We start from the raw sequence: 26,155 nt of genomic DNA, 5'->3' as shown, positions 1-26,155 counted from the left end.
GGATCCCAGGGCCAGCCCCTCTGGGCTGTTTTATTTAAATAGTGTGCTAGACTGTGGGCAATAGGGGTGCTGTAGATCAGTGCCAATCAGACATGACTTCCATTGCTGTGCCAGGGTGAGGTGGCATGTGAGGTGGCATCTCCTGGCTCTCCCTGGGCCTCAATCTCTAGCTGAAACTGCATAAAAAAGCTAGCTTTCTCCTATCCTCCTTCATTATCAGATTAAAGATTCATTCATAAAACTTTCTGGAGCACCTATGTTAATATATATATATTATATTACATATAGATATATATGTATATATTTCTTTTTTAAACATAATTCCCTCCCCTCCCTCACTTTTCCCTTCACAGATCCACTCTCCATCATAACCCCTTACCTTCTCTATAAGTCTCTCTTTTATTTTGATGTCATTATCTTCCTATTATAGGGGTCTTTCTTGTGTAGGTAGTACCAGGCACTGAGAGGTCATGGATATAGAAGCCAGTTTGTATAAGAATGATTACATTGTAAGCAGTTCTACCTTTCCTTTGGCTCTTATATTCTTTTTTTTTTTTTTTGGTTTATATTTATTTATTTATTTGAGAGCAACAGACAGAGAAAGAGGCAGAGAGAGAGAGAGAGAATGGGCGCGCCAGGGCTTCCAGCTACTGCAGACGAATTCCAGATGCATGCGCCCCTTGTGCATCTGGCTAACGTGGGTCCTGGGGAATCAAGCCTCGAACCATGGTCCTTAGGCTTCACAGGCAAGTGCTTAACCACTAAGCCATGTCTCCAGCCCTGTTAGTATATTTTTTTGATTTTTTTTTTTTTAACTAAGGTTTTGCTCTAGCCTAGGCTGACCTGGAATTCACTATGTAGTCTCTGGCTGGCCTAGAACTCACGGAGATCCTTCTACCTCTGCTTCCCAATTGCTGGGATTAAAGGTGTGCGCCACCACTCCTGGCACCTGTGCCAGTATACTTAAAGAATAAATGAAAATATGACTCCTAAGTATTCAGGAGTATGTAGTGTGGTGGTGGTGTAGTTAGCTGAGCTCATGTTGCTGGGACCAAACATCAGACCAAAAGCAGCTTTTGGGAGGAAAGAGTGTATTCTGGCTTATTGTCTGAAGGGAAGCGTCATCATAGGAATGAAAAGATAGTAGAGCGGAGGCTGGGCATCATTTCTTGGCACAGAAGCTGGGAGAAGGCAGCAAAAGTGAGCGTTGGCAAGGGGGAGCAATCTATAACACCCCTAAGACCACCTCCAGCAACAGAGCTCCTCCAGCAAAGCTGCATTTCCCAAATTGCCACCAGCCAGGGACCAAGCTTTGAAAACACGAGTCCACTGGCGACATCTGCTTCAAACCATCACAGGAAGTATGACAAACAGTCTGAAATATGAGATCATAAGGTTGGGGGCTGGAGAGATGGCTCAGTTCTTAAAGATGCTTGCTTGAAAAGCCTGATGGCCTGGTTTTGATTCTCCAACACCCACATACAGCCAGGTGCACAAAGTGGCACGTGCATCTGAAGTTTGTTTGTGGCAAGAGGCTCTGTTATACCTATTCTCTCTCTCTCTCTCTCTCTCTCTCCGTCTATCTCTCACACACAAATAAATAAACATATTTTTAAAAGATCATGAAGTGTATCTGTGTAGACCAAGTTTTTTTCATCATGAGATCTATTTCTGATTCTCTGTCAAGAAGTTATATTTTAAGCTGAGCGTAGTGGCACATGTTTTTAATCCCAGAACCTGGGAGGCAGAGGTAGGATGATCACTGTGAGTTCAAGGCTACTCTGAGACTACATAGTGAATTCTAGGTCAGCCTGAGTCAAAGCAAGACCCTACCTCAAAAAAAAAAAAAAATAAATTAAACGGTTTTCTTATCAACTAAACCATTTGCATTAAATAATAATAATTATTTCCATGAAGTCACCACTGTTTTTGTATTATGTAGGAATAGTTCTAGACAAGAGAGAATCTATTTGGCTATTAAGATATCCTATGAAGCCTTTTTAAGGGTTTGATTAGAATACTAAGGAGAGGTAGGTGGTACCTGTTCCTACCCTGAAAGTCCATCACCTGGGATGCTAAAGAGTGGCCTACGTTAATTGAGGAAAGTGAAAAGGAAAAGGCTTTACTCTTTCTAAATACAGTGAACAATTATCCTGGTTTAGATGAAGCTTTCTAGAGACTTTCAGTTTAAAAAAACAAACAAACATAAAAAAAGCCCCAGACAATGCAAGACAAGACAATCACTCTATTTTCCAAACACAGGCAAAGAGTGCATTTTGAACAGACTGGAAATCAGAACTCTTGAGAAAGGGTCTTGGAAGCTGAGAAGGGAGAGTCCAAGCATGTGTATGTTTTGGGGAGACAATAAATAGTTTGGTGTCATTATGTTGAACTGGGAAGATCAGAAACATAACCAGAAACACCTGTAGTGAGTGGAGCAATGATTAAAACCCTTCTGATTCAGACGCTTGGGGAAGAATTCTTCTCTCTGGGAGACATGCCTATGAAATTAAAGGTGAGGCATGTCTGGATCTACCAACCCCAGCACCCACATCCTGTAATTTAGTTTTGATAACATATTCCTGTTTGGTTCTGTTCCATGTGTGTGAGAGTCAATCGGCAGAATTTCTTCAAGAGCTTTAACTAAAGGCTCCCTTTACTTTTAGTATCTGCTACAGAGTCTGACAGAGGTGTGCATTGTGAATTATTCAATAAGTACTGATTTGATTTGGCTAAAAGATCTTTCAGCAAGGGGCAGGGAAGGATCAGAGACAATTATAAGGTATTTTCTGTCCAATGCCTGTGGAACTTGAGGTTATTACTGCGTTACTCCTGAGGACCTAGTTTAGCCCACAGCAATAGCAAAATTCTAATTAATGTAATCCAGGAGTAGGGTTTACGCAGCAGGTCTCAGCCAAAGACATTGGGGTCCGTGTGAACCCTCAATTCCAGTGGGTAGGATGGTGGGCTATCAGTAAGAAATGCAGAGACTTGGCCTTCCTTGCACTGTGTTTGTGCGTTGGCTGGTTTCTCTGTTGGTTTGTGTATCTGTGACATCTCGGTCTTTTTTGTCAAATAAAATCAGTTCCCAGTGAATGCTGGGGAGATAAGAAGATAACTTTAAGAACATGAAGCAGAAATCATCATTTATCTTCATTAATTATGAGAAGTTTTAGGCCTCATTATCCTCATACTTACCTAAAACACAGGCAGTGTGAGTCATCTGTCATATCATGGGCATGTCCTGTAGGGATCCAAGATGACTTGCTAACTGCAGTATTCTTGCTGTTCTTTTTGCCCAGTGTTTGCTTTCTCTGGCACCTATGCCCTGCTCTTTGTGGCCCGAACCCTTCAAGGCATTGGATCTTCATTTTCATCTGTTGCAGGTAATGGTCTCTCTCTGTCTCTTTCACACACACACACTCACAGTCACATACACAACAAACATCTCTTATCACTACATTTTAACTCAGAGACATTTTAACTCAGGGCATTAAGGAAAATATTTTCTTTTTCTTTTTTCTTTTTTTATGAGGTGACGTCTCACTCTAGCTCAGGCTGACCTGCAGTTCACTGTGCATTCTCAGGGTGGCCTCGAACTCACAGTGATCTTCCTACCTCTGCCTCCCAGTGCTGGGATTAAAGGCGTGCGCCACCACGCCTGGCAAAAATATTTTCTTAGAAGGCAGAACTTGTGATTCAGGAACAAATGATTGCGTAATTCCTGGCAGGGCTCATAGATCCCCGAGCCCTCATGTATTTGCCATGTTTATAGTCAGGTGCAGCGAGCTCACGTCAGAATAGCCCAGGGCAAAACCGTGAACTAGGTCAGCCTCTTACTTACTGCCGCATCATGACCCAATGTCTCTCTTCCTCTTCATTTAGAGGGGCAGTTGCACCAATGATACCATCAAACTGTACACATTTTTGCTAAATATGCTATTTCATGAATTCTATGAGGTTGATACATTATGCCATTTCACACAACTAAATAACCTGGTGGCACAGTTGCCCGCATTGCCAGCCCACGCCTTCCCCCAGATGCCCGGCACTTTCATGCTCCTCTTGGACACCATGTTGAATAAAACATTCACAGATGTTCCTTTCCTTGGTGTTGTCTATAATCCCCTCATGCAGGGGAATGTGCTCGTAGATAATAAGACCCTGTGAAATATAGCAAAATTAGACAACAGTGTTTTGTGTCACCTTCCCCAGAGACCTTTGCATTTCTTTTTTTTGGTTTTTCGAGGTAGGGTCTCACTCTGGCTCAGGCTGACCTGGAATTCACTATGTAGTTTCAGGGTGGCCTCGAACTCACGGTGATCCTCCTACCTCTGCCTCCCGAGTGTTGGGATTAAAGGCGTGCACCACCACGCCTGGCAACCTTTGCATTTCTAACTATATTACTACTACTGTCACAAAAAGAATAAGGTAGGGGTGGGATTTGGGGACCAGTGGAGAGCAGTATTTGAAAAATACGTGAGCCAAGTTTTATAAAATCCCTCAAATGGAAACTCTGGCTAAGACCATCTGTCCAGAAAAAATAGGGCCAGGACCAAGGACCCTGAGAGGAATGGACAGTGGCCTCCCACATGTCAACTCTAGGTGCTGTTTTCTGTTCAGGTCTTGGGATGCTGGCTAGTGTCTACACTGAAGACTGTGAGAGAGGGAGAGCCATGGGAATTGCCTTGGGGGGCCTGGCTTTGGGAGTACTGGGTAAGTGACACCTCGGCAGATGTCTGAGTTCTGGAGATGCAGGTGTTAGAGACCCTCTAGGGATGGCGGTACCAGCTAGAAATCCCTCAGGTCAGGAAGACAAGGGAGCATTTTCCTGCCCTCTCCGTCCCCCTCTTGCGTTGGCTCCTTCAGGTGTATCACTGCTGAAAAGTGACATTTCTTTCTTGACATTTCTTTCTTTAAGAAGCTAAGTTTCCTGTGAGGTCTTGAGAAAGGTCCTGAAATCCAATGGAACAAGTGTCCCCCAGTAGTGACACAGCATCCCTTACCTTAGCTACTGTGCGTGCATGTTTTTTTTTTTCTCAATTTTTATCAACATCTTCCATGATTATAAAAAATATCCCATGGTAATACCCTCCCTCCCCCCACTTTCCCCTTTGAAATTCTACTCTCCATCATATACCCTCACCCTCTCAATCAGTCTCTCTTTTATTTTGATGTCATGGTCTTTTCCTCCTCTTATGATGGTCTTGTGTAGGTAGTGTCAGGCTCTGTGAGGTCATGGATATCCAGGCCATTTTGTGTCTGGAGGAGCACGTTGTAAGGAGTCCTACCCTTCCTTTGGCTCTTACATTCTTCCCGCCACCTCTTCTGCATTAAACCCTGAGCCTTGGAAGGTGTGATCGAGATGTTACTCGGTACTCCAGTCACTTCTTTCCAGCACTATGATACCTTCTGAGTCGTCCCAAGGTCACTACCATCTGAAAAGAGAAGATTCTCTACCCAAAGTGAGAGTAGCATTAATATAAGGGTATGAACATTAATAGAAGTGCTTACTGAGCAGTTTGATAAGCATAGTTTTAAGCATAGTATACACATTTATCCAGACAGCATCAGGTGTTACACCCCTAGGGCTCATGAGTACCCCTGTTGTAGGTTTTCAGTATCAGGGATGTGTTCCCTCCCATGGAGCGGGCCTCCAGTCCAATTAGAGGGCAGCTGGTTTTCACCATAATAGTCGTACCACTGTTGCACCCATTGGCTCATTTGGACTGGCGTGCACAGTTTTGGCAGCCTCAGAGTATGCCCTTCATGAGACTTCACCAAAGGAGGAAACCCTTGACATCAACTTGCAAGGGAAGAACTAGTGTCCCTGGGATAGAGAAGAGGGTGAGAAAAGTGCAGGAAACACCCAAGGTCACACATGGTAAGACTCAAAGTTTCTCCACTCAGAATCCCAACCTCCAAACAGCAAGGTTATGCTCCCCGAAGGTTGGTCTTCATGTGGCTTACTTGGCAAGTCCAACAAGGCACTTCTTTCATTGATCACTAGCTATGTGCCAAGCACAACTCTAGCAGTGAGGGCATATGGGTAATAAGCCACAGATGCAGCTCTGCTCTCTGGGAGTTCCCAGGGGAAGACAGTAAAAGTCCCTTCCTTCCTGGCCCTATTTCCCATCATCTACCACCATAGCAAAGACAGCTGTCAGCACCTGTCTAGACAACCACAGCCTTAAACTTGAGTCATGCTGGCTTCCTTCACCACAGTCACTCCCAAACTTCAAGGTTAGCTCCTTTCTCCCTCGTGCTCGGAACATGGCACTGGCCTCCACCTGCTGTCTCCCGTCTTCCTTGCTTCCTGTACGATGATGCCAGAAGACTCTTCCTGAGCCCACTTCTGATGGTGTTTCCTGTCTGCTAAAAAAAACAAACAAACAAACAAACAAATAAAAACACTAGCGTTGGGGCTGGAGGGATGGCTTAGTGGTTAAGGTGCTTGCAGGCAAAGCCAAAGGACCCAGGTTTGATTCCCTAGTACCCACATAAAGCCATATGCACAAGGTGGCGCATGTGCCTGGAGTGACTCGAAGCCCTAACACACCCCTTCTCTCTCTGTCTCTCTCTCTCTCTGAAATATATAAATTATATATATATATATATATATATATATATATATATATATATATATATTGAAGCACTAGTGTTGGGTTAGAGAGGTGGTTCGGTGGGTAAAGTGTTTACAGGGTGAGCCTGAGTAACTGAGTTCAGAACCCCAGATCCCACATAAAAGCCGGAAGCTGTGGTGGACTTCTGTGATCTCATCACACTGAGGGTGAGATGGGAAGCAGACAGGAGGGTTTCCCAGAACTCCCAGGCCAGCTGGCCAGGTGCATGCATCACGGTGGACAACAAGAATGAGAGACCCTGAAAGGTGAAGACTAACCCCAGACAGTTATTCTCTGGCTATACACGTTCACTGTTGTACATGTACGCCCACACATACACACTTGAACATGCGCACACACATGCACCGAAGGGGAGAAACACTAATGTTCTTCCTAGCCACCAAAGCCAAGTATACAGTTTACCTAGACACCTGGAACCCCTAGCTTACTAGCCTTGACCTGCCTCGCTGCTATAATTCCTCTTACAAATACTAATATTCAGTTGAACCAACTTTCTTTCCGCCTACATCTTCTTTCCTGGCCCCTCTATGTTCTTGTTTTTTTTTAAGCTAGGCATGATGGCACATGCCTTTATTTTTTTGTTGTTGTTGTTGTTTATTTTTATTTATTTATTTGAGAGCAACAGACAGAGAGAGAGAGGCAGAGAGAGAGAGGGAGAGAGAGGAGAGTGGGCATGCCAGGGCTTCTAGCCACTGCAAACAAACTCCAGATGCGTGCGCCCCTTGTGCATCTGGCTAACGTGGGTACTGGGGAATCGAGCCTCGAACCGGGGTCCTTAGGCTTCACAGGCAAGCGCTTAACTGCTAAGCCATCTCTCCAGCCCTTTGTTTTTTTTTTTAATATTTATTTATTTGAGAGAGAAAGTGAAAGAGACAGAAGCAAAAAGAGGGAGAATGGGTTCACCAGAGCCTCCAGCCATTGCAAATGAACTCCAGATGTGTGTGTCATCTTATGCGTCTGACTTACATGGATTCAGAGGATTCGAATCTGGGTCCTTTGGCTTTGCAGGCAAGCGCCTTAACTGCTAAGCCATTTCTCCAGCCCCTGTTTTTCTTTTGAATTTCATTCATTTGTTTATCTGACAGAGAAAGAGAGAGACACAGAGAGAGAGTATGTATATACCAGGGCTTCTTGCCACTACAAACGAATTCCAGATGAAGCTGCCACTTAGTGCATGTGGCTTCATGTGGGTACTGGGAGATCAAGCTCTCAGGCCTTGGAGGCAAATGCCTTTAACTACTGAGCCATCTCTGCAGCTCCTCCCCCACCCAGGTTCTTCTCCCACGCCCGCTTCTCTCCCACCCAGTGCTCTGCACTTGGCCAAGTCCTTGTGCCCAGCTGGGCTTGCTGACTTACCCAGCTGGGCTTACAGAGCTCTGTGCATGCAACCATTCAATGTCGAGCCTTTTGCCACATTCTGATTATTTGCCCTCTGCCCTTCCCTTCCCTTCCCCCACCCCACACCTTCCCTTCACGAGAAAGATGCTCTTTGCAGATGGGGATCAGACCGTGTCCATCTCTGAATCCACAGTCCCTGGTGGGGCTTAGCCCCTAGCGCCCTTCAGTAATGCTGCCCGGTGGTGTGGGGGAGTCTAATTGCTGGCACATGTGATGCTTTGCCATTCCAGTGGGTGCTCCTTTTGGAAGTGTGATGTATGAGTTTGTGGGCAAGTCGTCTCCCTTCCTTGTCTTGGCCTTCCTGGCACTTCTGGATGGAGGTAGGTCAGCACCGGATTCCCCAGGTGGGTAACAGCCCAGGTCCAGGTGGGAATGCATTACTCTGTGGGGTCAGCCTTGACTGCTGGCGGGTGGGGTGACGTGTTCAGATGGCTCTAGGACTTTCCCCTCCTAGACAAGGAAGAAACTCAGGGAGCCATAGGGTGGTACCACTGTGGCTCTTTGTGGGGCCCCCCAACTAGCTAAGAAGTAGAACTGTCTCTGTGCCCTCTTCTTTCTCAGCTCTCCAGCTCTGCATCCTGCAGCCTTCCAAAGTGTCTCCTGAGGTAAGGACACCAGGCTCCATTGCTCAGGGATGCACAGATTGTCTAAGCACAGGGACCTGTGCATATCTGTGAAAGGGAAAGTTAAGGAAAATGAGGTCTTCCTGTGCGTTCCCAGAAAGAGTTACACTTAGGGTAGTGTAGGCAGTGAAAACGTGGCAGGCTTGTTACTGGACCAAGATGGAGGCAGGGCACTGGGAAGGACCAACAAATGTTTTCTCAGAGATAGAGATAACCAGAGGCCTCCAGACCACCTTCCCCAATAGATTTCCTCCAAGAGCATCCCCGTCTGACTATTCAGGCAAAGCTAATAAGCATCTCAGCTGGTGCTGAACTGACACCAAGCCAAAGATGGCCCTGGGAAATCCATATCAAGCCCTATTATGAGAGGTTTGGGCCTCACACCAGGTGCTGGGAACTTCCAGGGTTACAAGGTCAGTGTAGCTCAGTACACATCTCCACGCATGTACAAAGCTCTTGGACCTATCCCCAGCTTTGCATGAACTAGGCATGGGGCCTCAGACTCACAGCGATCCCCCTACCCCTGTCTCAGGAGTGTTGGGATTAAAGGTGTGCGCCACCACGCCCAGCTAAGATAAGCACTTTAACCTTGGGGTTTAAGCCCTTCTGCTGAACAGAGTCGCTCCAAGGGCGCAATGAGAAAAACAGGCGGGACAAGAGCTTCCGGAGGCAGTAGTTGCTTGCTGCCCTCAGATCCAGCACTCTCTCTGTCGTCTGTACTCAGACAAGTGCCGGTGCCAAAGAGAGCTCGTGGAGAGGCTTTCGAACGCCTGCTTCCCGATCCCCGCCTGGCTCCCATCCACCATGGCCTGGCCGATGGTCATGTGGAGGCAGGAATTGCATCTTGAACAGGGTGCCCAGCTCTCCGACTGCCATACCATCCACCTGTTTCACAGCCTCCAGCTGCTACTGGGCAGGTCACCTTCTTTCCCTGGACCTAGGTTTCCCAGTCTCTATGGGAAAGCAGCCCATGCAGCTGGTCTCAAAGTCCTGGACAGGGCTTGTGAAAACAGAAGGGATGCATACTCCACAGGAACTGAAGGCTTTTTGTTGTTGTTGTTCTTGTTCCCAGAGTACCAAGGGGACTCCACTCCTGACGCTGCTCAAAGATCCTTACATCCTGGTGGCTGCAGGTGAGCTTGCCGTGGCCTCCCTCTGTAGAGTGAAAGGCTGTCTTCAGGGAACACGTGGGCTCACAGAACTGTTTCCCAGGTTCCATCTGCCTGGCCAACATGGGAGTGGCCATACTGGAGCCCACCCTCCCCATCTGGATGATGCAGACCATGTGTTCCCCTGAGTGGCAACTAGGTAAGTGACCTCCATCCTCACCACCATTTTGGGCAGCAGGCAGGTGCCCTGGGCCCTTTTAAAGGTAACCAAGAAGCAGCATCTGTCTAGGTTCTCAGATCGCAGAGGGACAATGTGCTTTCTTTCTTTCTTTCTTTCTTTCTTTCTTTCTTTCTTTCTTTCTTTCTTTCTTTCTTTCTTTCTTTTTAATTAACAACTTCCATGATTGTAAACAATATCCCATGGTAATACCCTCCCTCCCCCGACTTTCCCCTTCGAAACTCCATTGTCCATCATATCCCCTCCCCATCTCAAGCAGTCTCTCTTTTATTTTGATGTCATGATCTTTTCCTCCTATTATGATGGTCTTGTATAGGTAGCGTCAGGCACTGTGAGGTCATGGATATCTAGGGCATTTTGTGTCTGGAGGAGCACGTTGTAAGGAGTCCTACCCTTCCTTTGGCTCTTACATTCTTTCCGCCACCTCTTCTACAATGGACCCTGTGCCTTGGCAGGTGTGATAGAGATATTGCAGTGCTGGGCACTCCTGTCACTTCTTTCCAGCACCATGATGCCTTTGGAGTTATCCCAAGGTCCCTGGACAATGCGCTTTCTTCATGGAATTACCTCCCGCGGCCACCCCCGTGAACCACGCCCCACAAGATGAGCAGGAGGGTGGTAGTTTCGCAAAGGTGACAGTGACGGCAGCGAGACAACCAGGATGTGTGGAAGGAAGCTGGTGTGGTCAGGTGGGCAGAGAAGCAGCCTGAGAAAGGATGGCTGGTGGGAGACAAAGGAGGGCTCCAGTCCAGCAGTACAGTGCAGCCACTCAACCGTTCTAGTCAAAGATTTTGTCTCCATTGACTGGAGCTATAGACGTGTGCAGATCACCTCGTCTCCGCGCTATGACAACAATGGCTGAAAGAAAGCGAGCTTTATTTAGGCTCACACTTAGAGCGCGTAGTCCATCTCGGCAGGGGAGTGTGGCCGAGTTCACAGCAGCAGAAGCATGAAGCCGGGGTCCCCACACCTGCCCAGCCCAGGAGGCAGGCAGCGGGAATGCTGGCGCCCATCTCGCTTTCTCTATTCTCCCTTTTGTGTTCAGTCCAGGACCCCCGCCCATGGGGTGGTGCTGCCCATAGCTAGTGTGTGTTTTCTCTCTTCCCTTCAAGTAATCCTGGCACCTGGGAGGTGGGCACAGGAGGATCTGCTGTTCAAAGGCCATAGGAAGTTGCAAGGTAGCCTGAAGCTACCTGAGACCCGCTCTTAAAACAACAGCAAGAGCAAGAGTGACTGTCTAGAAAAGCCTTCAGAGACATGCTCAGAGACGTGTCTCCTAGGAGATTATAAATTCAGTCAAGTTGCCAAGATTAACTGCCATATTTTGAAGCACTGCTTTAAAAAATGATAGCCTCTTTTCTGTATTCAGAATTGTAGGTTACAAATTTCCTTTGTGTGTTTGAACAGTCAAATGAGGCAGTCTGGAAGAATATCAGCTCCCTTTTCCAGCAAAAGGATAAACTCTGACCCTTTTTATTTATTTATTTTTATTTTATTTTAATTTATTTACTGGAGAGAGAGAATGGGCAAACCAGGGCCTCCAGCCACTGAAAATGAACTCCAGATTCATGTGCCACCTTGTATATCTGTCTTATGTGGGTCCTGGGGAATTGAACCTGGGTCCTTTGGCTTTTCAGGCAAATGTCTCAACTGCTAAGCCATCTCTGCAATCCTATTTTTATTTTAATTTTTCCTTATTTAGTTTTAGGTGGTGCTGGGGAATCAAACCCCTAGAGTCACGCATACTGGGCAAGCATTCTACCACAGATCTATAGCTCCCAACCCTTTCCTCTTAATTAGTAAAGGCGGATCTGGGATATAAACTCCAGGCCCCAGTTCTCACAGACTCTGCAGAACATCGTTTTCAAGTGACCTCATTTCACAGTTGAGCACCACTTTGTCCATCTCTAAAATGCGCATCCGAATACTACGTAGGTCAGTGAGCTACCAGGGGAGTGGAGATGCCCCGAGCCGCATGCAACGTGCATGATCTCTACCATCCACTTTCCTCTCTTCACCACCCCACCTTCTTTTGCTGTCTTTGTACCATGAATCCATGGAGTGCATACTGCAGCCCTTGCTCGGGGGTGGAAGAAAACTTGGGGCTCAGGATAGAGGCCCTCGGCTTCCCCTGTTCCACTGAGGTCTTGTGACTCACCTGGCATCTGGAGGAGGTCCCAGCTCCTTCCAGGAAACCTGAGGACAGAGATGCTACGTGCAAACAGATCAGGCACTGCGGGCAGAGAGGCTTGTGGTGCCAGGGGGGATATGCTGATAAGAACCTGATATAGCTCAGCCTGCTGAGGAAAACATAAATAAATAACACAGAATCTAATTTTTTTTTAGGGAACAATTGTAAGCAAGGGTCCAGCTGCACTCCTAGCTCTAAATTGAATTTCTCCAGGCGGCAGCTGCTTCTGCCCGAGGTGCTTAATTGAGTTAGCCAGTGCTCAGTGCAGATAACGCCTCCCCTGCGGACGTCCCGGCCCCTCCGGTTCCTGGTACCCGCGGGTAACCGCAGCCCTGCCCAGCCGTGCAGTCAGCAGTCTCCTCCGCTAGCTACGGGCGCTGCTGATCGGTTCCCAGTGTCTTATGCAGCTTTCCCAATGCTGTCTCAGCCCTAAACCCCAACATCAACTCTCCAATGATGACGGCACACTCACCAGCGAGCTCATGACGCCCGATGCCAGGCAACAAGTTGGTTAAAAGTGGGATCTCGCCAGGCATGGTGGCGCACGCCTTTAATCTCAGCACTTGGGAGGTAGAGGTCGGAGGATCTTCGAGAGTTCCAGGCCACCCCGAGGCTCCACAGTGAATTCCAGGTCAGCCTGGGCTACAGTGAGACCCTAACTCAAAAAACACCCAAAATAAATAAATAAAATAAACAAATAAAAGCGGGATCTCTTGGAGCCCAAGCTGACCTTGGACTCAATAGATAGACATGGAGCTAAATTATTCACCCCCCTCATGCCTCCGTCTGTTGGTTTCAGCTGTCCTCTGTCACACGTGGCTAAACGGGGGACATTTTTAGTGAGTTTCAGGGGTTGCTCCATGCCCTTCTTCTACCATCCGCAGGAGACCGCAGCCCTACGTGGAGAACATCTCTCAGGGCTGCAGAGAGGAGCCAAGGCGAGGTGTGGGAGGTGTGACTAGCCCCGTACTCTCACCAAGTGCTCAAAGTAGCTCTGGATTAGCAAACAGGCCCACCCGGAGTTGAACTCTGCCCTGGAAACTTACTGACTGACACCTTGGATGAGCTATTTCCTTAAAAAAATCTTTTAAGTGTTACTTATCTATTTGCATGTGTCTGGTGTGTGTGTGTGTGTGTGTGTGTGTGTGTGTGTGTGTGTACGTATCAGAGTCTCTTACCATTACAATCGAATGCCTGTCTGGCTTTACATGAATTGAACCCTGAGCTGGTAGGCTCTGCAAGCAAGTGCCTTTAAACACTGAGCAACCTCCTCAGTCTTCTGGATAATTTATTTCACCTTTATACTCTACATTTTTCTTCTCTTTTAATTTACTTATTCAATTAATTTATTTATGTAAGATCTCACTATGTATCCCAGGCTGACTTTGAACTACCAATCCTCTTGTCATAAGACTCCCGAGTACTGAGATTAAAAGTATAACTGGCAGCCGGGCGTGGTGGTGCACATGCCTCTAACCCCAGCACTCCGGAGGCAGAGGTAGGCGGATGGCTGTGAGTTCAAGGCCACTCTGAGACTACGTAGTGAATTCCAGGTCAGCCCGAGCTAGAGTGAAACCCTACCTCGAAAAATACAGAACAAGCTGGGCATGGTGGAGCACACCCTTAATGCTAGCACTTGCGAGGCAGAGGTAGCAGAGGTAGGAGGATCACTATAAAGTTGAGGCCACCCTGAGACCAAAAAAAGAAAAAAAGAAGAAAGATTTTTCCATTTGTAAAACTGAAGGAATCTTTCAGAGTTGTTTTGGTTCATGTACTTCTTCCAGTGGGTTAGCGCAGTGCCTGGCCGATGAGCAATCCAGTAAGTAACAACTATGACGACCTTCCTAACTGTTTTTGTCTAAGACATCTTGACACCCACAGCATTGTGCAACTTGCCACCCTTGAAGACAGGCTGTGAAGAGCATGCGGGTGTTGGTGACTCCCAAGCAAAGCATGGCTGAAATAAATGCCAGCTCTGGCCAGGTCCCCAAGGACAAGTGCACGGACTAAGGAACACCTCCCTTTGGAAGTGTCCCGTGATTTATGACAAGATGTAGCTAGGCCAGCAAGCTTCCTATTTCCAGTTAACAGCTGAGCAGTTCAGCAGTTACAACCTCTAAACATTCAAAAGCAATTAAAACTAAACAAATAGGAATAGGATGAAACAGACTGGCACCCCATGCAGCTAGAGTAGGCAAACACACCAGGTCATGCTTCACGTCTACTCTATAGGAGACGATATTAAAAGCAAACAAGCTGTCATCCAGTCCTTGGCTAAATGTTGACTTTGGGCTTAGTGTTCCAGTCGCCATGCCGCCTGTTGGGTTGCATTGTTTCCTGAAGGTCCAGAGAGGTAGAGGGAGGGGCTGGTGAGGCCCAAAGTGATTCACACTGTTGATTCCAAGCAGGTCTTCCTGCCATCGCCAGCTGTGGGGCTCTAGGGTAGGTTGAGGCCATGCAACTGCCCAGCCCTGGAGCAAAAAGCCTGGGTTCAGGGCCTGACCACTCACAGGCCATGATGTGGTGAAAATAATCAAGGCATGTGAGTTGTTGTAAAGATGGACATGTTCTCTAAATTGCATCGAGTGACCATCTAGCACTCAGTCTGTGCTGGGCATTGTGTGTAATACTTGATGTGTAGTATTTTCTCATTACCTCACAGCCAGTTTGTTGGTTAGGAATTATTACTATCATATTCATAGATTTTTTTTTTTTTTGGTTTTTCGAGGTAGGGTCTCATACTAGTCCAGGCTGACCTGGAATTCAAGGGTGGCCTTGAACTCACAGTGACCCTCCTACCTCTGCCTCCCAAGTGCTGAGATTAAAGGCGTGCGCCACCATGCCTAGCATATTCATAGATTTATAAAACTCTGTTTCAAAATATTTTTATTTGTTTGTTTGCAACAGAGGGGTGGTGGGAGAGAATGGGCATATGAGGGCCTTTTGCCATTGTAAGCAAATTCCAGATGCATGTGACACCCTGTGCCTCTGGCTTTACATGGGCACTAGGGAATCAAACCCTGGCCAGCACGTTTTACAAGCAGGTGCCTTTAACTGCTGAGCCATCTCCCCAGCCCAGATTTTATTATTCTAATAAAGCCTGAGGTAGGCTGACTTTATAAAGTATAAAGGACTTATTAAGTTCACAGTTATGGAGGTGAACCGTGCAAACAGCATAGGTGGCTCTGGCAAGGGACTCTGGTAGATGAATCACATATGTAATTTAGAGATCATGTCCATCTTTATAACAACTCACTCTTAGGAGAGTTCAAGGGTCTTATGAAACCATTTTAATATGTTGCAAGGGCAATTCCTACAGTGACTAAAGGTTTTCCCACAAGGCCCCACTCCTTTTCTTTATAAAAGACAGGGTCTCATGTAGCCAAGGTTAACCTAAGATGGATGATTTTGTACTTCTAATCCCCCTGCCTCTACCTCCCAAGTGCTGAGATGACAGGATTGCATTTCCACACCCTGCTTATGCAGTATAAGAAGTCAAACCGAGAGCCTCATGCATACCAGCGAAGTGCTCTAACTGCTGAGCTATACCCGCAGCCCAGCTTCTACTCCTAAAAATCCCAGCTCTAGCCAGGTGTGGTGGTGCACGCCTTTAATTCCAGCACTCAGGAGGCAGAGGTAGGAGGATCACCATGAGTTTGAGGCTACCCTGAGGCTACATAGTGAATTCCAGGTCAGCCTAGGTTAGAGTGAGACCCTACCTCGGAAAAAAAAAAAAGAAAAAGAAAATCCCAGCTCCACCCGTCATCACTTCTTTACGAGATTTCTCAGCCTCTCTGGCTTGCCATGGCTCTTCCGAGTCTTGGGCTTTGTGGAACTTCCTGGCCTCAGCTAGGGTCAGTCCACCTCGCCCTCTTCGCTGAACATCTTGCCTCGCTTCCTTGGGCACCGTTTCCCAGCAGCCTTCCTGACAGAGCCTATGCTCCTCCAGGTCTGGCTCCTTTGACTGCTCCCAAACCGTTTGCTTTCTGTTCTCCTTGAAAGGCCTCTAGTCCTTTGACAACCATGCGATTAGGTCACACCGGCCCACGTCTCCTCATGGCGGCCCACTACTGCCCTCGTAGCTGCTCTTCCACATTCACGACAGCTGTCAGCTGCTGTCATAGTGACTTCAGTGTCTATGTGCATCTCCTTATATCAACACGAAAGCCTTTCATTTCCTTATTCCACTCACAATGATTGCTTCTCTCCACATAACCATCAACCCTATGCGTGCCCTTGCTCTTTCTTTTTTTTGGTTTTTTGAGGTAGGGTTTCACTCTGGTCCAGGCTAACCTGGAATTAACTCTGTAGTCTCAGGGTGGCCTTGAACTCATGGCAGTCCTCCTACCTCTGCCTCCCGAGTGCTGGGATTAAAGGCGTGCGCCACCACGCCCAGCTCCTTGCTCTTACCATTACTGCTTATTCACTTCCATCCCCAGCCAGCCAGTGTCCACCACACACATTCTTTGCCCAGAAGCTCTGACACAGCAGTCTGGCCTCGCGGGGATCAGGTCACTCATTTGCCGCGGTTCTTTATCTATTCCCATCACTATTCATGTCCTCTTTTCTTCTTTTTAAAATATTATTTTTATTTACTTATTTGAAAGAGGGAGAGAGGGCTGGAGAGATGGCTTAGCAGTTAAGTGTTTGCTTGTGAAGCCTAAGGACTCTGGTTCGAGGCTCGATTTCCCAGGACCCACCTTAGCCAGATGCACAAGGGGGCCCATGCATCTGTAGTTCGTTTGCAGTGGCTAGAGGCCCTGGAATGCTCATTCTCTCTCTTTCTCACTGTTACTCTCAAATAAATAAATAAAAATAAACAAAATATTTAAAGAAAGAAGGAGAGAGAAAGAATGAATAGGTGCACCAGGGCCTCCAGCCACTGGAAACGATGGGGTTGAAGTCAGGGCCTTATAGGTGCCAGGAAAATGTTTTATCACTGAGCTATATATATCCTCAGCCTTAGGTGCACATTTCACCTTGGGCATCTGGCTTACATGGGTCCTGGGAAGTTGAACATGGGTCCTTCAGCTTTGCAGACAAGTGCTTTAAATGCTAAGCCATCTCTTCAGCCCCTTTATTTTTTTTTTCTTTTTAATTTTTTAAAATTATCTTTTGATTTTATATACATTTTTTATTTTATTTTTTAGAGAGAGGGGGAGAGAATGGGCACACCAGGGCATTCAGCCACTGCAAAGGAACACCAGATGCATGCACTATCATGTGCATCTGGCTTGTGTGGGTACTGGGGAATTGAACCTGGGACCTTAGCCTTCAAAGGCAAATGCCTTAACTGCTATACAATCTCTCCAGCCCAAGTCCTACTTTTTTTACTGAGTGTGGGCCCCACAGTCCATCTCTAATGCCATTCCTTAGAAACCTCTCTGAGGCTGTCACCTTGTAAAATCCTGTCCCTGGTTAAACCTTTGTGTTTCTACTCTGTACTTGGGTGGCAGAACTGAGCAGCTGCATAACTCACAAGCAGGATATTTTGGTTCACCTTATTTCATTAGCTTTCATTTTTCAGATTTTATTTTTTGACCACTTCATATATATATATATAATGTATTTTGCTTATATTCCTCTCCCACTGGGCTCTCTTATTTACCTCTGACTTTCACCAAACCCCTTCTTCTCCAAACTCATCCCCTTCCTGTGTTCATGTCCTTTCTGTGTGATGTGCTGAGTGGAAGTCTGGCCACTTGCATGAGCACGGAGCTGGAGTGAATGACAGCTTACCAGTGGCTGCATCATGGAAGATCATGGATATTTTTATTATTTTCACAGTCTTAGGGGTTGAGGTCAGGGCCTTACAGATGTCAGGAAAGTGTTTTATCACCAAGCTATATCCATCCTCAGCCTTATTTTATTTATTTTTGTAATAGCAAAGACCCAGAAGAGTCTCACACATGCTAGAGAAGCACTCTGCCAAAGTTAGGTCTCCAGTCATTTTTTAAAAAAATTTTATTAGCATTTTCCATGATCCAGTCATTTTTTAAATTGACTTCTTGCAGGTGATCCCATCCATTTGCATGATTTTAAAAATCGTGTATAAGCTAGGCTGGAGAGATGGCTTAATGGTTAAGGGGCTTATCTGCAAAGCCAAAGGACCCAGGTTTGATTCCCCCAGGACCTACATAAGCCAGATGCACATGATGGTGCATGTGTCTGGAGTTTGTTTGCAGAGGCTGGAGGCCCTGGCATGCCCATTACCTCTCTGTCCCTCTCTCTGCTTCTTTCTCTGTCAAATAAATAAATAAAAATAAAGCAAAAAAAATTTAATCATGTATAAGCTAATGAGCCTGAAGTTCTAGACTTGTGTGTCTGCCTGCACCCAATCCTTCTCCCTCACTGGTCCATCAGTCAGTTGATTAAGACACAAACTCCTTATTCCTTTCTCCACGCTGTCACTGTGTCCACATCCAGTCCCACAGAAAATTCTACTGCCTCTGCTTTACAAACATGCCTGACTCTGTTTACTGCTCTCCATTAAGACAGACTATCTGAAGCTCTGTCTCTTGTCTTCTAGGCTTGCAACTAGTCTCTGGCTTCTGCTTTTGTCTCATTAGCCCTTTCTCCTAAGGCACTTCAGGAAATCCAAACCCAGCCTGGATCATTCCTCTCCAGAGCTTCTCATTGCCCACTTTGCTCATGTTCCTTAGTGGTCCAGGCATCCTTTCTGCTCCTGCGACAGACAGAGTGATTTCTTCTTTCAGCCTTTGTTTGTGTCAGATACCGCACATATGCTGGCTCTCTCGCTTTCTGTTCTATTTTGGTTAACAAGGTCTCAGCTGGAATGTCACCTCCTCAGACTCTTCAGAGAGGTTTTCTTGAACAGGATAACCCACTTTCCCAACCAGTCTGATATACTCCCACATGAAATATCTCCTTCATAGAATTTCCAGTGTTCAGTTACATTTTCATTCATTCCATTTCAAGTTATTATTGGCATATATAAGTTGTACAAAATGGACTTTATTATGGCATTTTCATACATATATAGTGTACTTTGATTATATCTACCACCATCACCCTCTTTGGTCCTCCTCCCCCTCTCACTAACTTCCTTCCACCTCCCAGCTAGCGCCCCTGCAACTTCCATGTCTTATTTACTTATTTATGTTGGTGATCAAAGGAGTTTAGTGGGAGGCGTGCACTGGAGTGTGGGAGCGAGGTTATTTATAGGAGCATGGGAACCTTACCAGTGGCAATCCCACTGCAGAACATTTCTTCCCCATCTCTAGGAACAATAAGTTGCCAATAGATCCTCAGGGAGGGGCGAAGTCTTATATCTTTCACTGTTATTTTAAATGTTTGTCTCTCTTAAGAGTTTATATTATCTTTTGTTCTTGTTTGTTTGTCTTTTTGCGGGGGACAGGGTGTTAGTATATGGTCCAGGTGAGCTTTGAACCCATGATTCTCCTGCCTCGGCCTCTCTAGGGCTGGGATTACAAACTTATTCTAGCACACTCCCTTCTGTGCTTCAATACTCAATTCCTAGCTCCAAGATTACTTGGCACACGATAAAATTTTATTTGAAATAACAAATGAAGCCAGGTGTGGTGGCCCACGCCTTTCATCCCAGCACTCCAGAGGCAGAGGTGGGAGAATCACTGTGAGTTCGAGGCCAGCCTGGGAGTACAGAGTGAGTGCTGGGTCAGCCTGCACTAGAGTGAGACCCTAGCTCGTAAAACATAAAACAAGCCGGGCATGGTGGAGCATGCCTTTCATGCTAACACTTGCGAGGCAGAGGTAGCAGAGGGAGGAGGATCACTGTGAGTTTGAGGCCACCCTGAGACTCCATAGTGAATTCCAGGTCAGCCTGGGCTAGAGTGAGACCCTACCTTGAAAACCAAAAACCAAAAAAAAAAAAAAAACAAAAAAAACCCAAAACAAACAAACAAAACAACAACAACAACAGCAAAAAACCCAAAAGAAAGAAAGAATGAAGCCATTTGTGCACACCTTTTATCCCAGCACTTGCTAGGCAGAGGTAAGAGGATTGCCGTGAGTTCAAGGCCACCCTAACAGTACATAGTGAATTCTAGGTCAGCCTGGGCTAGAGTGACACCCTACTTCAAACTCACCACCTTCCCCCCAAAAAAGAAAAAAAAATGAGTGAGTGAGTGAATGAATAAATGAGTGAGTAAATGAGCAAATAAGACTTAGAGGTAATAAGTAAATTGCCCAAGATCACAGAGCTTACAAGTAGCCAGGCCGCAAACCCAAACTGGTCCCCAAACCCATGTTTCCAGAATACCTCACTCTTGTCACACAAAGGCATGTAAAATATTTATACTAACATTACCCAATTTGTTCCTTATTGTAAGATACAGTCTTAGCTCTGTTTTGTGAGAATTAAGGCTCAGGAATGTTGAGCAATTTACCCAAGATCATTAACCAGAGCAATAAGATATGTAAGTAGTAAATCAGGAATTTTATTTTCCAGGAAGTATGCTATGCTTTTCTCTGAGGTATGTATTCTCATGCTGATAACCAAGTGAATTTTACACATTATGGCTCATTGGGGACATTTGTCAGAAAGTCAAAGTGGGAGCTAGGAGCACATTGAATGTATAAACAAATGGTGGGCTGGAGAGATGGCTTAGCGGTTAAGCGCTTGCCTATGAAGCCTAAGGACCCCGGTTCGAGGCTCGGTTCCCCAGGTCCCACGTTAGCCAGATGCACAAGGGGGCGCACGCGTCTGGAGTTCATTTGCAGAGGCTGGAAGCCCTGGCGCGCCCATTCTCTCTCTCTCCCTCTATCTGTCTTTCTCTCTGTGTCTGTCGCTCTCAAATAAAATAAATAAAATTTTAAAAAAATGGTGCCGAGAGGACAAAGATGTGGGATCCTGTGTCCTGTGACCTCTCCTCTGGGTTTTCACAAGTATCTCCAATCACACCAAGAAGAGAAAAAGGTTTGAGGGGACTTGGAAGGCCTTACGGGACTTTGCTGTCTTGTAGATGGGTTATTTTGGATTGACTTGGGCATGTTCTCAGGTGGGCATCTCTCTTCTTCTGCAGGTTTAGCCTTCTTGCCTGCCAGCGTGTCCTACCTCATTGGCACCAATCTCTTTGGTGTGTTGGCCAACAAGATGGGTCGGTATGTAGCCTGGGAAGCTGGAGAAATGATTGGAATGTAAAATGGGAGTGCCCTTTGAGCTTGTCCTTACATTGGGGATAGCTTCTCCAAATGTTTAGATAAGCACATGGTGATAAGTCCCAGTCCTTGGGAGACAGCGGTGGGAGGATCCCTGAGAGTTGGAGAAAAAATTGCCCCTCGAGGAGCTGGGGAGCTTTCTCAGTGGGTAAATTGCTTGCTGCAAATTCATGAGGACCTGAGTTTAGAACCCCAACACTTATGTAAAAACTGGGCATGGAAGCCAGGCATGGTGGTGCACACCTTTAATCCCAGCACTTGGGAGGCAGAGGTAGAAGAATCACTGTGAGTTAGAGGCCACCCTGAGATTAAATTGTGAATTCCAGGTTAGCCTGGACTACAGTGAAAGCCTACCTCAAAAAACAAACAAGAAAAAAAGAAGAAAAGAAAAGAAAACTAGGCATGGAGGCATAGCCTCTAAACCCCCAATGCTGGGGAGGCACAGAGAGGAGGATCCTGAGGCTTGTTAACTAACTAGTGCAGCTGAATTGGTGAGCTCCAGGTTCAGCGAGAGGCCCTGTCTCAAAGAAGAGAGTAGAGAATGATTAAGAGTTACCTTGAGAGCCGGGCATGGTAGTGCACACCTTGAGTCCCAGCACTTGGGAGGCAGAGGTAGGAGGATCACCATGAGTTCAAGGCTACCCTGAGACTCTATAGTGAAATCCAGGTCAGCCTGGGCTAGAGTGAAACCCTACCTTGAAAAGCAAACAAAACAACAACAATAAAAAATGTGACATTGAGGGCTGGAAAGATGGCTTAGTAGTTAAGGCACTTGTCTGCAAAGCCTAAGGACACAAATTCAACTCTCCAGGTACCACATAAGCCAGATGCACCAGGGGACACAAGTGTGCAAGGTCATACATGCACATAAGATGGCATGTGTGTCTAGTTTGATTTTAGTGGCTGGAGGCCCTGGCGTGCCAATTCTCTCTGTCTGACAAAAAAAATTTTTTTTATTAAATTGTATAAACTGCTAAAACAGAGTTGGGTATGGTGGTGCATGCCTTTGATCCTAGCCCATGGGAAGCAGAGTAGGAGGATTGCTGAGAGTTCAAGGCCACTCTGAGACTACATAGTGAATTCCAGGTCAGCCTGGGCCAGAGTGAAGCCCTACCTCAGGGGAGTGGGGAACTGTTAAAAACCGTGACGTTGACCTATACATGCATCCACACATACAAATACACCTACACATGCATACCACACTCACATCATAAAAAGTTAAAAAGTTTATTTAAAGAGAGAAAACAGAAACCTGCCCACTGGGAGGCTGGTGGCTTGTGAGGTAAGCATAGGGAAGCAAAGGGCCTGAGCTGAGTGCTGGGAAGCACAGTGGGTAGCTAGGGACAGCAGCTCCTTTCCAGCCGAAGAGATGACGTAACCCGGACAGCCAACAGCTGCGAGAACGAAGCAAACCGGGTTCCACAGACCCCGTGGGAATTCTAGATAGCGGGTGCACAGCAATAGCCAAAAGCGTCAGGCGCCAAGAGGTTTGAGTCCAAATTCTGTTTCCCTGCCACAGTGAAACAGCTACAGCCTTAATTTTAGCACTGTAGCTCAGCCTAAGTCTGAAAGCACTGCCATAGAAAATGATACAGGAGGAGGAATGGGATACTTCTGGGCGTTTTAGGAGATGGATGTCTAAGAGCAAACGTGATGAGTCGGTAGGAGATGGACTGAACCAGGAGGGAACGATGATCCAAGGTACGGACAGCCCCACGGGCTGAGTGCTGCAGAAGTAGACCCCTCTTCCAAGAGGCGAGAGCACACGCCACGGCACCGCCTGTGACTCTGCTGTGGAAAGAGACGACGTCCGAGAGAAGAGAGGGGCGACAAAAGGATCGGATCAGGCCTGGGTTCAAACCGATCCTCCTTCCTCCCCCTGTCCTCTAAGGGCTGCTGGGATTAGGGTGGCAGGCGGCGGCGGAGCCTCCCCCGGCTGTGTGACGGTGGCTTTTTCCTTGCAGGTGGCTGTGCTCCCTGGTTGGCATGGTGGTAGTCGGGAGCAGCTTGCTCTGTGTAAGTGGAAGTCTCGGCCGGGAAAGGAGGAGCTCCAGATGTCTAAAGAGCACTTTTGCTAAAAGTAACAGAGGGCTCACTTGGCAAAGGGAATCAATAGCGCACTTCTAGTGTGTAGGAATTGGGACTGAGGAAGATGCCACCAACCGAACTGGCATCCCATTGAAAGGGGGCAGTGGGTGTGGCAATTTATAGGGGAAAAAGGCTTTTTGTTTTGTTTTGTTTTTGTTTTTCAAGGTAAGGCCTCAGTCTAGCTCTGGCTGACTTGGAATTCACTATGTAGTCTCAGGGTAGCCTCGAACTCATGGCGATCCTCCTACCTCTTGCCTCCCGAGTGCTGGAACTAAAGGTGTGCGCCACCACACCCGGCTGAGAAAAGGGTTTATTTTGGCTTACAGACTCGAGGGGCAGCTCTATGAAGGCAGAGGAAAATGTAGCATGAGCAGAGGCTGGACATCACCTCCTGGCCCACATCCAGTGGACCACAGTCGCAGGAGAGTGTGTCAAAACCCTGGCAAGGGGATGCTGGCTGTGACACCCATAAACTCACCCCCAACAGTACACCACCTCCAAGGGGCTCCAGTTTCCAAATTGCTACCAGCTGGGGAGCTGGCATTCAGAACACAGAAGTTTATGGGAGACATCCGAATCAAGCCCCCACAGGTGGCACACATCTGTGGTCCAAGCACTGGGGTGGAGACAGGTGGATCCCTGGGGTTGCTGCCTGACAAATGTGGCTGAGTTGGTGCGCTGCAGAGAGATGGCTCACCGACCCAGGCGTGATTCCCCAGTGCCCACGTGCGCGAAGCGGCACGAGTGTCTGGAGTTCGTTTGCAGTGGCTAGAGGCCCTGCCGCCCCATTCTCAACCTCTCTTCTATCTCTACTTGCAAATAAGTAGAAACGTTTAAAAAAAAAAAAACCTATGGGAGAGGTAGATGGTGACCTCTGACCTCCACACACACCCGCACACACATATGCACCCATTCACATAGAAACACAACCCTCCCCCAAGTGCACATACCAAAAATTAAAAAAAACAGGGGGAGAGGAGACTGGGGGAGAGCATTTGCCTAGCATACACGAGGCCTTAGGTTCAACTCTCAGAAGAAATGCGTAAAGAAAACCTTGCCTGACGTCAACAGTGAAGAGAGAGGTGATCTGATCCAGCGGTAAATGAGGGGGCAGCAGTGTTTGTTTGGGTGGAAAGTGGAGGACAATGAGAGGTAGTCGGTGAGTGGCAAAGGCCTGTTGTCGTGGCATAATGACGATGTAAGTCAGAGGTTCAAGGCTGACCTGGCTGCTTCTTAGCTCGCTAACTTAACAGGGCATTAAGCCCGACAAGCCTAATGCATGGGGTAAAGGCACCCTCCGTGCGCAGACCCGGCCCCTCCTCGCCCCGTGGAGTGTTAATGAACTTCTGCTCCCGCCCCTGGCAGGTGCCTCTGGCTCACAGTATTCTCGGTCTCATCGGCCCCCATGCAGGCCTCGGCTTTGCCATAGGTAAGCGGGACCCACGCCGCCGTCACGGTGCCTTTGCACGTTTGCTTTGGGTCACGTGCTTTTTCTCCCATCGGAAGAGGGAGGTGGAAAGGCGGAGCCTGCGGCCCCATCTGCTGGGGCTGAGCGAGGGCAGCAGCCGAGGGAAGAGGCCAAACCCGGGCAGCGAGGGTGGCACGCAGCGGTGGCTGGAGCTAGCTCACCCACGGCGTCCCGCGTGTTCTGGCCACAGGCATGGTGGATTCCTCTCTGATGCCCATCATGGGACACTTGGTGGACCTGCGCCACACTTCCGTCTACGGGAGCGTCTACGCCATTGCTGATGTGGCTTTTTGCATGGGTTTTGCCATCGGTATGTTGGTGGGGGTGGATGGGAGCACTCCGGAGGTCCAAGTGTCGGGGTCTCTCCTAGCCACTGTGGCCTGTGTGGTCACTGTGTGACCTGGGGCGGAGCCAGCAGGCTGGTTAGATTATTTCACGGTCTGCAGCTATTTGACACAGCCTCTGGGGTCATCTGCTGTCTTCCTGGTGGTTTTACGGGTGAAGGAGACTCAGTAAACTCTTGGAGTTTGATCTGTCTTTCACAGGCCCATCCGCTGGGGGTGCTGTCGTGCGGGCCGTTGGCTTCCCTTGGCTCATGGTCATCATCGGAGTCACCAACATTGTCTATGCTCCTCTCTGCTGCTTCCTGCGGAGCCCTCCAGCCAAGGAGGAGAAGCTTGTGAGTGCTGAAAAAAGAAACACAATCAACAGCCACACGTGCCCTTTCTCCCAAGGGTCTCCTTTCCTTCATCTCGTGGTCACATCTCTGCTCTGTCCCCTTCCATTTGATCCTTCCCTCCTGCCCTTCCCCAAGTAGCCAGTTCCCTAATCTGGGTGTCCAGAGGAACCTCAGGAATACCTGTAATCCCAGGGTTTAGGGGTTTAGGAGATTATCGCCAGACACCTGGAGAGTTCATGGCCAGCCCAGGCTGTAAGAGACCATTTCTGAAAACAAAACCACAGGACCTAGAATGGCCTGTGAGGGAGGGACCATCTAGATTAGGGTAGTCTCTGGGTATGCTTGTGAGGGATTATCTACATTATGTTAATTGAGGTGGGAAGACCCACCTTAACTGTGGTTGTATAAAATGAAGTGTTTTCCAGGTGTGGAGGTACATTCCTTTTATCCCAGAGGTAGGAGGATCACAGTGAGTTAGAGGCCACTGTGAGACTACATAGTAAATTGCAGGTCAGCCTGGGTTAGAGTGAGATCCTACTTAAATAAAATAAAATAAAA

At 47.4% G+C, this 26,155-nt stretch overlaps 1 protein-coding gene across 1 annotated transcript in view; it reads left to right on the top strand.

The window, feature by feature from the left end:
* Slc18a1 (solute carrier family 18 member A1) overlaps positions 1–26,155 on the top strand; it is a 32,088-nt gene that overhangs the window by 4,569 nt on the left and 1,364 nt on the right. Inside the window, exons 4-13 of the mRNA XM_045131703.1 lie at positions 3,303–3,386; positions 4,624–4,716; positions 8,273–8,362; positions 8,604–8,647; positions 9,738–9,798; positions 9,878–9,973; positions 21,227–21,305; positions 23,327–23,378; positions 24,816–24,879; positions 25,109–25,228. Coding sequence (XP_044987638.1) covers positions 3,303–3,386; positions 4,624–4,716; positions 8,273–8,362; positions 8,604–8,647; positions 9,738–9,798; positions 9,878–9,973; positions 21,227–21,305; positions 23,327–23,378; positions 24,816–24,879; positions 25,109–25,228 — 783 coding nt within the window. The remainder of the gene's footprint in view (positions 1–3,302; positions 3,387–4,623; positions 4,717–8,272; positions 8,363–8,603; positions 8,648–9,737; positions 9,799–9,877; positions 9,974–21,226; positions 21,306–23,326; positions 23,379–24,815; positions 24,880–25,108; positions 25,229–26,155) is intronic.

This window comes from Jaculus jaculus, chromosome 12, assembly GCF_020740685.1.
Source record: "Jaculus jaculus isolate mJacJac1 chromosome 12, mJacJac1.mat.Y.cur, whole genome shotgun sequence".
Taxonomy (NCBI): Eukaryota; Metazoa; Chordata; class Mammalia; order Rodentia; family Dipodidae; genus Jaculus; species Jaculus jaculus.
This window is presented reverse-complemented; position numbering and strand designations above follow the sequence as displayed.